General features: G+C 47.6%; 1 protein-coding gene across 2 annotated transcripts in view; it reads right to left on the bottom strand.

Annotated features, from left to right (window-relative positions):
* Positions 1 to 2,562: 2,562 nt before the first annotated feature.
* parn (poly(A)-specific ribonuclease (deadenylation nuclease)) overlaps positions 2,563 to 11,335 on the bottom strand; it is a 31,811-nt gene continuing 23,038 nt past the window's right edge. For both annotated transcript variants that reach the window (XM_090195072.1, XM_090195073.1), the window contains exons 22-26: positions 10,747 to 10,942; positions 10,361 to 10,509; positions 7,244 to 7,310; positions 6,957 to 7,117; positions 2,563 to 4,313 (exon numbers count right to left, since the gene is read on the bottom strand). In XM_090195072.1, coding sequence (XP_090051198.1) covers positions 4,267 to 4,313; positions 6,957 to 7,117; positions 7,244 to 7,310; positions 10,361 to 10,509; positions 10,747 to 10,942 — 620 coding nt within the window. In that variant the 3' untranslated portion in view covers positions 2,563 to 4,266. The remainder of the gene's footprint in view (positions 4,314 to 6,956; positions 7,118 to 7,243; positions 7,311 to 10,360; positions 10,510 to 10,746; positions 10,943 to 11,335) is intronic.

Below are 11,335 nucleotides of genomic sequence, written 5' to 3'. Positions count from 1 at the left end.
CCTGAAGTGCCAGGCAGTTGTGTAATTATATACCTGTCATTCAGACTAACACTGTCCAGATATAATTGCTCCTGGCGTTCTAGCCTGAAGTGCCAAGCAGTTGTATAATTATATACAGTGCCTTGTGAAAGTATTCGGCCCCCTTGAACTTTGCGACCTTTTGCCACATTTCAGGCTTCAAACATAAAGATATAAAACTATTTTTTTGTGAAGAATCAACAACAAGTGGGACATAATCATGAAGTGGAACGACATTTATTGGATATTTCAAACTTTAACAAATCAAAAACTGAAAAATTGGGAGTGCAAAATTATTCAGCCCCTTTACTTTCAGTGCAGCAAACTCTCTCCAGAAGTTCAGTGAGGATCTCTGAATGATCCAATGTTGACCTAAATGACTAATGATGATAAATACAATCCACCTGTGTGTAATCAAGTCTCTGTATAAATGCACCTGCACTGTGATAGTCTCAGAGGTCCGTTAAAAGCGCAGAGAGCATCATGAAGAACAAGGAACACACCAGGCAGGTCCGAGATACTGTTGTGAAGAAGTTTAAAGCCGGATTTGGATACAAAAATATTTCCCAAGCTTTAAACATCCCAAGGAGCACTGTGCAAGCGATAATATTGAAATGGAAGGAGTATCAGACCACTGCAAATCTACCAAGACCTGGCCGTCCCTCTAAACTTTCAGCTCATACAAGGAGAAGACTGATCAGAGATGCAGCCAAGAGGCCCATGATCACTCTGGATGAACTGCAGAGATCTAGAGCTGAGGTGGGAGACTCTGTCCATAGGACAACAATCAGTCGTATATTGCACAAATCTGGCCTTTATGGAAGAGTGGCAAGAAGAAAGCCATTTCTTAAAGATATCCATAAAAAGTGTTGTTTAAAGTTTGCCACAAGCCACCTGGGAGACACACCAAACATGTGGAAGAAGGTGCTCTGGTCAGATGAAACCAAAATTGAACTTTTTGGCAACAATGCAAAACGTTATGTTTGGCGTAAAAGCAACACAGCTGAACACACCATCCCCCCACTGTCAAACATGGTGGTGGCAGCATCATGGTTTGGGCCTGCTTTTCTTCAGCAGGGACAGGGAAGATGGTTAAAATTGATGGGGACAAATACAGGACCATTCTGGAAGAAAACCTGATGGAGTCTGCAAAAGACCTGAGACTGGGACGGAGATTTGTCTTCCAACAAGACAATGATCCAAAACATAAAGCAAAATCTACAATGGAATGGTTCAAAAATAAACATATCCAGGTGTTAGAATGGCCAAGTCAAAGTCCAGACCTGAATCCAATCGAGAATCTGTGGAAAGAACTGAAAACTGCTGTTCACAAATGCTCTCCATCCAACCTCACTGAGCTCGAGCTGTTTTGCAAGGAGGAATGGGAAAAAATGTCAGTCTCTCGATGTGCAAAACCTATAGAGACATACCCCAAGCAACTTACAGCTGTAATCGCAGCAAAAGGTGGCGCTACAAAGTATTAACTTAAGGGGGCTGAATAATTTTGCACGCCCAATTTTTCAGTTTTTGATTTGTTAAAAAAGTTTGAAATATCCAATAAATGTCGTTCCACTTCATGATTGTGTCCCACTTGTTGTTGATTCTTCACAAAAAAATAGTTTTATATCTTTATGTTTGAAGCCTGAAATGTGGCAAAAGGTCGCAAAGTTCAAGGGGGCCGAATACTTTCGCAAGGCACTGTACATGTCATTCAGACTAACACTGTCCAGATATAATTGCTCCTGGCTTTCTAGCCTGAAGTGCCAGGCAGTTGTATAATTATATACACATGTCATTCAGACTAACACTGTCCAGATATAATTGCTCCTGGTGTTCTAGCCTGAAGTGCCAGGCAGTTGGGCGCCTTCATTGGCAGCGACGTAAGAAACATTTAAATTGTGATCAGGTCTGCGCCATCACATCCATGACCAGGGTTGGCACTTCACAGGCAAACTGACAAGACATTTAGAAAAAACATCTTCCACTACTAGAAATTGAAGGATAAACTGACCGTACTGACGAGAACACACTTTACACCGGTTTAAAAGGTCTCTACAGCATGGGCACCGACGAGAACACACTTTACACCGGTTTAAACTGAGCTCATTTCTAATAAAAAACACATGATACCTTAAGGTTTGATTATAATTGTCAAGACGTAGGTGATGTGGATCTGTCTATACATGTTTGTGTTGGGAAGAAAATACACAAACTGAACAGTAAGAAAACGCCCACACCGACAAGCTGAGACGTGACGTTGCCGTGGATATAGAACAGTACTAAATAGATCCTACACCGACAAGCTGAGACGTGACGTTGCCGTGGATACAGAACAGTACTAAATAGATCCGACAGCGACGGCCGAGATGTAACGTTGCCATGGATATAGAACATCTCAGCCATCGGTGTAGGATCTATTTAGTACTGTAACGTTGCCGTGGATATAGACCATCCCAGCCGTCGCTGTAGGATCTATTCAGTACTGTAACGTTGCCGTGGATATATAGAACACTACTAAATAGATGAAAAAGGAAAAACACTGGATTACTAAGAAACCTTCTTTAATTGTTCCTGTTCATAAGGAAATATTTGTTTAGACATTTTTTCATACAAAAAACAGCGTATTCTTTAACGTTGACACGTTTTGCATTGATACAATATTTGACACAGTTGCAGGGGAGGACGTAACAACGAGGGGAAAGTAAAGACAGCAAAAATAAAGACATTTAAACGCCACAAAAAAAACAACAAAAAAGTCTTCCATACAAAAGTAATAATGCCACTAGACTGTTTGTCTGTTGTAGGGAAAAGACCAACCACGCCAAAAAAAACACACCTCTTGTTGTTTCACAAAATGGCTTCCTATTCCCTTTCTAGTACACTGCACTACACAGGGCCCTATTCCCTTTCTAGTACACTGCACTACACAGGGCCCTATTCCCTTTCTAGTACACTGCACTACACAGGGAGCCATTTAGGACACAACATCAGAGAAGGTTCTAGCAGGATCTATAAAATTAGAGGGGAGGGGCTTTAACTTTATACATATTTTTTAAAAAGGAAGTTACTTAAACTACATTTAAAATCCTACTACAGCACCAGGACAGTGTTACACTAGAATCAGTCAAGTGGCATTGGGGGGGGTTTAAGAGACACTTAATGATGGTTCACGATGAACGGGACACGGAGGCAACATTTTTACGGTTAAAACTAAACCGGTTTGGCACCGGTAACAGACACAGTGAGGGGAAAGATTTCAGACTCGGTGACAGTAACTAGGAGGTCGTGGAACAACGAGCCTGTTCAGGATGATACAACGTAGAAAATACACACCCACACCATGACACGATTCCCTCTTCTATAGAACAAAGAAGCGCATCAAATCTAGATAGTGTATTTCTAGATGAATATTCTATAAACGTTGATCCTCATGGAACACAGACCCTGGCTGTGAACCAAATGGCCCCCATCCCCCTATATAGAGCACTAGTTTTGACCAGAACGCTATAGACCCCTGGTTAAGAGTAGTGGAACAGAGATCAGGCTGTGAACCAAATGGCCCCCCATCCCCCTATATAGAGCACTAGTTTTGACCAGAGCGCTATAGACCCCTGGTTAAGAGTAGTGGAACAGTGATCAGGCTGTGAACCAAATGGCCCCCATCCCCCTATATAGAGCACTAGTTTTGACCAGAGCGCTATAGACCCCTGGTTAAGAGTAGTGGAACAGAGATCAGACTGCCATTTCAGAGCCTGGTGGGTCAGGCGAGTAGAGCCTGGGTGCGAGTTCTCTCTCCATACTGAACAGCTGTCAGTAGCGCCACAACATGCAGAGTGGTAACTACCTAATCCATCACGATACAGGAGATTTATCAAACAATCAGAAATGAAAAACAGTGCGAGCAACAACAAAAAAGGCAGTGAAAAAGAGATTAGGGTGCCATTTGGGACATAATCCATAGTGCACTAGTTTGAACCAGAGCCCTATTGGCCGTAGTTAAAAGTAGTGTACTATATACGGAATAGGGTGCCATTTAGGACCGTATTTTTCTTTCCTAAAGAATATCCTGCTATACCACATGCTGAGGAATCCTATCATGATTTATGGCTTTGTTTCTCTCAGCCAGTCAGATAAGTACAGCTGGTTGAAACTTCAGGCCTCGTTCCAAACCCGGTCCTAGGGGGTAGGAGTCAAGTGGCCAGGGGTAGGAAGTAGGAACCCAGGTGGTAAGGAGCCAGGGTTCCATCGCTACCAGACCTGAGGTACGTCGAACAGAGAAGACGTCGTCTCTGAACCTAGAGGGAGGGAAAGACGAGAGACAGAGAGACAGGTCCCAGTCAGTCAACCTGAGGTACACCACTGGTGTTTCATTGTCCTGGTGATGATGCTGCGGACCACTGTTCCAATAGAGAGAAGCAGAGAGCAAACGCACAGCCAAGCTGTTAGGCTCCAACTTATCAGGGTCTGGCACCAGAGGATGTTCCCTCCACAGATACATTTGACTATTTAGCGATTTTTTAAATACTTTACACGGTTTGACTTCCTCCAGATAAATCAAGACCGAAGTTCTTATTACTGGAGCCGAAAACGAGAGAGAATCTGGCCACACATTTTGAATTCACCAGCAATAAAGGAACCTTGATATAAGAGACTCATCCTTTTTATTACCAGCAGGGTTGACTCCTGTAACGCTCTCCTGTCTGGTCGACCCAGGAAAGACATTGGTCTACTGCAAAACCACATACAGAACTCTGCAGCGTGGGTACCGACGAGAACACACTCTACACCGGTTTAAAAGGTCTCTGCAGCGTGGGTACTGAGGAGAACACACTTTACACCGGTTTAAAAGGTCTCTGCAGCGTGGGTACTGAGGAGAACACACTTTACACCGGTTTAAAAGGTCTCTACAGCGTGGGTACTGAGGAGAACACACTTTACACCGGTTTAAAAGGTCTCTACAGCGTGGGTACTGAGGAGAACACACTTTACACCGGTTTAAAAGGTCTCTACAGCGTGGGTACTGAGGAGAACACACTTTACACCGGTTTAAAAGGTCTCTGCAGCTTGGGTACTGAGGAGAACACACTTTACACCGGTTTAAAAAGGTCTCTGCAGCGTGGGTACTGAGGAGAACACACTTTACACCGGTTTAAAAGGTCTCTACAGCTTGGGTACTGAGGAGAACACACTTTACACCGGTTTAAAAGGTCTCTGCAGCGTGGGTACCGACGAGAACGCACTCTACACCGGTTTAAAAGGTCTCTACAGCTTGGGTACTGAGGAGAACACACTTTACACCGGTTTAAAAGGTCTCTACAGCTTGGGTACTGAGGAGAACACACTTTACACCGGTTTAAAAGGTCTCTGCAGCGTGGGTACTGAGGAGAACACACTTTACACCGGTTTAAAAGGTCTCTGCAGCGTGGGTACTGACGAGAACACACTCTACACCGGTTTAAAAGGTCTCTACAGCGTGGGTACTGAGGAGAACACACTTTACACCGGTTTAAAAGGTCTCTGCAGCTTGGGTACTGAGGAGAACACACTTTACACCGGTTTAAAAGGTCTCTACAGCGTGGGTACTGAGGAGAACACACTCTACACCGGTTTAAAAGGTCTCTACAGCGTGGGTACTGAGGAGAACACACTTTACACCGGTTTAAAAAAGTCTCTGCACTGGCTGCCAGTTTAACAATTAAAAACGTTCAGATTCTTCTATTGATTTTTAAAATCAATCCATGATTTGTGCACCTCAATACATGTCAGACATTATTTTAAGTGATGTACCCAAGCAGGTCCCTCAGGTCCTCTGGCCTTTTAACTCTCCCAAAGCCTCAGACCAAGAGGCATGGAGAGGCAGCATGTAGTAACTATACCCCAGCATCTGGAATAACCTGCTAGAGAACCTGAGGGGGACCAAGAGGCAGCCTGTAGTAACTAAACCCCAGCATCTGGAATAACCTGCTAGAGAACCTGAGGGGGACCAAGAGGCATGGAGAGGCAGCCTGTAGTAACTATACCCCAGCATCTGGAATAACCTGCTAGAGAACCTGAGGGGGGCCAAGAGGCAGCCTGTAGTAACTATACCCCAGCATCTGGAATAACCTGCTAGAGAACCTGAGGGGGACCAAGAGGCAGCCTGTAGTAACTAAACCCCAGCCTCTGGAATAACCTGCTAGAGAACCTGAGGGGGACCAAGAGGCATGGAGAGGCAGCCTGTAGTAACTATACCCCAGCATCTGGAATAACCTGCTAGAGAACCTGAGGGGGGCCAAGAGGCAGCCTGTAGTAACTATACCCCAGCATCTGGAATAACCTGCTAGAGAACCTGAGGGGGACCAAGAGGCAGCCTGTAGTAACTAAACCCCAGCCTCTGGAATAACCTGCTAGAGAACCTGAGGGGGACCAAGAGGCATGGAGAGGCAGCCTGTAGTAACTATACCCCAGCATCTGGAATAACCTGCTAGAGAACCTGAGGGGGACCAAGAGGCATGGAGAGGCAGCCTGTAGTAACTATACCCCAGCATCTGGAATAACCTGCTAGAGGACCTGAGGGGGACCAAGAGGCATGGAGAGGCATCCTGTAGTATCTATACCCCAGCCTCTGGAATAACCTGCTAGAGGACCTGAGGGGGACCAAGAGGCATGGAGAGGCAGCCTGTAGTAACTATACCCCAGCATCTGGAATAACCTGCTAGAGAACCTGAGGGGGACCAAGAGGCAGCCTGTAGTAACTATACCCCAGCATCTGGAATAACCTGCTAGAGAACCTGAGGGGGACCAAGAGGCAGCCTGTAGTAACTATACCCCAGCCTCTGGAATAACCTGCTAGAGAACCTGAGGGGGACGAAACTGGATTTTTTTTTAAAAACGACACATTTGTAGCTTTGCATTTCCTTAAGGTGCTGTTTTAGTCGTTCGGCTCTCACTCGTCTCACCATCAGTCTTCCTCTTCTTGTTGTTCTTGCGGCTCTTCTTGCTCTGATTGGTTGAAGGCTGCTGTTGCCATTCGCCCGCCGCCGGATCACTAGCGTCGTCTCCCGCCTCCGACCCCGCCTCTTCCTGGATCGGACTCATGCTCGACGAATCAGACCCAGACCTACAGGGAACAGCAACCAATCACAGGCTTAGCTTCCTTCAACGAACACCCAAGTAGTTGTTCCAGGTTCAAGGCAGCACTGCAAGTACTGGAGTCACGTGTTCAACTGTACACATCTTTACTTACTGAGTTTTCAGCCAGCCTTCTGACGTCCTGCTGTCCACTACTCCTGCATACGTCCGTACACACACCCCTAGAGACAGACCACAGATAAGACCTACACACCCCTAGAGACAGACCACAGATAAGACCTACACACCCCTAGAGACAGACCACAGATCAGATCTACACACCCCTAGAGACAGACCACAGATCAGATCTACACACCCCTAGAGACAGACCACAGATCAGATCTACACACCCCTAGAGACAGACCACAGATCAGACCCACACACCCCCCGAGACAGACCACAGATCAGATCTACACACACCTAGAGACAGACCACAGACCAGACCCACACACCCCCCGAGACAGACCACAGATAAGACCTACACACCCCTAGAGACAGACCACAGACCAGACCCACACACCCCTAGAGACAGACCACAGATAAGACCTACACACCCCTAGAGACAGACCACAGATAAGACCTACACATCCCTAGAGACAGACCACAGATCAGATCTACACACCCCTAGAGACAGACCACAGATCAGATCTACACACCCCTAGAGACAGACCACAGATCAGATCTACACACCCCTAGAGACAGACCACAGATCAGACCCACACACCCCCCGAGACAGACCACAGATCAGATCTACACACACCTAGAGACAGACCACAGACCAGACCCACACACCCCTAGAGACAGACCACAGATCAGACCCACACACCCCTAGAGACAGACCACAGATCAGATCCACACACCCCTAGAGACAGACCACAGATCAGATCCACACACCCCTAGAGACAGACCACAGATCAGATCCACACACCCCTAGAGACAACACAGACCAGACCCACACCCCCCCCCCCCCCCCGAGACAGACCACAGATCAGATTCACACACCCCCGAGACAGACCACAGATCAGATCCACACACCCCTAGAGACAGACCACAGATCAGACCCACACCCCCCTAGAGACAACAGACCACAGATCAGATCCACACCCCCCTAGAGACAACAGACCACAGATCAGATCCACACCCCCCTAGAGACAACACAGACCACAGATCAGATCCACACCCCCCTAGAGACAACACAGACCACAGATCAGATCCACACACCCCTAGAGACCACAGACCACAGATCAGACCCACACACCCCTAGAGACAACACAGACCACAGATCAGATCCACACACCCCTAGAGACAACAGACCACATCCACACACCCCTAGAGACAACAGACCACATCAGATCCACACACCCCTAGAGACAACACAGACCACAGATCAGACCCACACACCCCTAGAGACAACACAGACCACAGATCAGACCCACACCCCCCTAGAGACAACACAGACCACAGATCAGATCCACACCCCCCTAGAGACAACACAGACCACAGATCAGATCCACACCCCCCTAGAGACAACATCAGATCCACACACCCCTAGAGACAACACAGACCACATCAGATCCACACCCCCCTAGAGACAACACAGACCACATCAGATCCACACCCCCCTAGAGACAACACAGACCACAGATCAGATCCACACCCCCCTAGAGACAACACAGACCACAGATCAGATCCACACCCCCCTAGAGACAACACAGACCACAGATCAGATCCACACACCCCTAGAGACAACACAGACCACAGATCAGATCCACACACCCCTAGAGACAACACAGACCACATCAGATCCACACACCTCTAGAGACAACACAGACCACATCAGATCCACACACCCCTAGAGACAACACAGACCACAGATCAGACCCACACACCCCTAGAGACAACACAGACCACAGATCAGACCCACACACCCCTAGAGACAACACAGACCACAGATCAGACCCACACACCCCTAGAGACAACACAGACCACAGATCAGACCCACACACCCCTAGAGACAACACAGACCACAGATCAGACCCACACACCCCTAGAGACAACACAGACCACAGATCAGATCCACACCCCCTAGAGACAACACAGATCAGACCCACACACCCCTAGAGACAACACAGACCACAGATCAGATCTACACACCCCTAGAGACAGACCACAGATCAGACCCACACACCCCTAGAGACAACACAGACCACAGATCAGATCCACACACCCCTAGAGACAACACATACCACAGATCAGATCTACACACCCCTAGAGACAGACCACAGATCAGACCCACACACCCCTAGAGACGAGACAGACCACATCAGATCCACACACCCCTAGAGACAACACAGACCACAGATCAGATCCACACACCCCTAGAGACAACACAGACCACAGATCAGATCCACACCCCTAGAGACAACACAGACCAGATCAGATCCACACCCCTAGAGACAACACAGACCAGATCAGATCCACACACCCCTAGAGACAACACAGACCACAGATCAGATCCACACACCCCTAGAGACAACACAGACCACAGATCAGATCCACACACCCCTAGAGACAACACAGACCACAGATCAGATCCACACACCCCTAGAGACAACACAGACCACAGATCAGATCCACACACCCATAGAGACAACACAGACCACAGATCCACACACCCCTAGAGACAACACAGACCACAGATCCACACACCCCTAGAGACAACACAGACCACAGATCCACACCCCTAGAGACAACACAGATCAGATCCACACACCCCTAGAGACAACACAGATCAGATCCACACACCCCTAGAGACAACACAGATCAGATCCACACACCCCTAGAGACAACACAGACCACAGATCAGATCCACACCCCTAGAGACAACACAGACCAGATCAGATCCACACACCCCTAGAGACAGACCACAGATCAGATCCACACACCCCTAGAGACAACACAGACCACAGATCAGATGTTTCTTGATCCGTGTTTTCATTTAAACATTTTGTTGCTGATTTGTACTCTGGTGGTGAATATATACACTTAGTTACTGTCCGTCTTCTAGCAGGGGAGTGTGTGTGTGTCCTTACTGTCTGTCGTCAAGCAGGGGAGTGTGTGTGTGTCCTTAATGTCCGTATTCTAGCAGGGGAGTGTGTGTGTGTCCTTACTGTCGGTCCTGATCTTCTTGCTGCCCGTGTCGGAGTGTGTGTGGTGTGTGGTGTGTCCTTACCGTCGGTCCTGATCTTCTTGCTGCCCGTGTCGGAGTGTGTGAGAGTGTGTGTGTAGCCACTCCATCCATCAGCGTGTGATCTCTGAGCCTCTCCCTCCGTGGGCTGCTCCTCCTGGATCGGACTGACGCAGCGTTTCCCCAACGACGGCCTGACGCCCACAACACACGGACCGGCCGTCACATTTAAAACATCAACCTGCCTTAGAGACTCCATGGTGACCTGGTGGAACATCCTTAACTTCTCTTAATAAGAGAACAGGGACATTTTAATTGACAAGACGCCTTTCAGCCCTCTTCCATTAAAAGTCCATCAAATGAAGTGTGTGTGTGTGTGTGTGTGTCAGTGTGTGTGTCAGTGTGTGTGTCAGTGTGTGAAAGGCGTGTACCTGTTGTGACCGTAGCTGTAGCCAGTAGGACCAGCACCAACTGTAGAAGGGGAGGTGTAGTGCGGTTTAACCCAGCCGTCCTCGTCCCAGGACTGGGTAGAATGGCCCTGGCTCTCCCTGACCTGCTGCCTGCCCTGGACATACTCAGCATACGTCTGGATACGGTAGCTCTCCGCATAGCGACTGGTGTTCATCGCTGGACACGCAGAGGAGGGAACGGGAGTCGGGGTCAGAGTTAATATAAACTGCGACTCATTTACATGTTCAGTTGTTTTCTAGGAAACGGGAGTCGGGGTCAGAGTTAATATAAACTGTGACTCATTTACATGTTCAGTTGCTTTCTAGGGAACGGGAGTCAGGGTCAGAGTTAATATAAACTGTGACTCATTTACATGTTCAGTTGTTTTCTAGGGAGCGGGAGTCGGGGTCAGAGTTAATATAAACTGTGACTCATTTACATGTTCAGTTGTTTTCTAGGGAGCGGGAGTCAGGGTCAGAGTTAATATAAACTGTGACTCATTTACATGTTCAGTTGTTTTCTAGGGAGCGGGAGTCGGGGTCAGAGTTAATATAAACTGTGACTCATTTA

This window comes from Oncorhynchus mykiss, chromosome 13 (genome assembly GCF_057628025.1).
Source record: "Oncorhynchus mykiss isolate SJ-2025 chromosome 13, ASM5762802v1, whole genome shotgun sequence".
NCBI classification, from domain to species: Eukaryota; Metazoa; Chordata; class Actinopteri; order Salmoniformes; family Salmonidae; genus Oncorhynchus; species Oncorhynchus mykiss.
The sequence above is the reverse complement of the archived record's forward strand: the minus strand, read 5'-3'. Positions and strand labels throughout refer to the sequence as shown.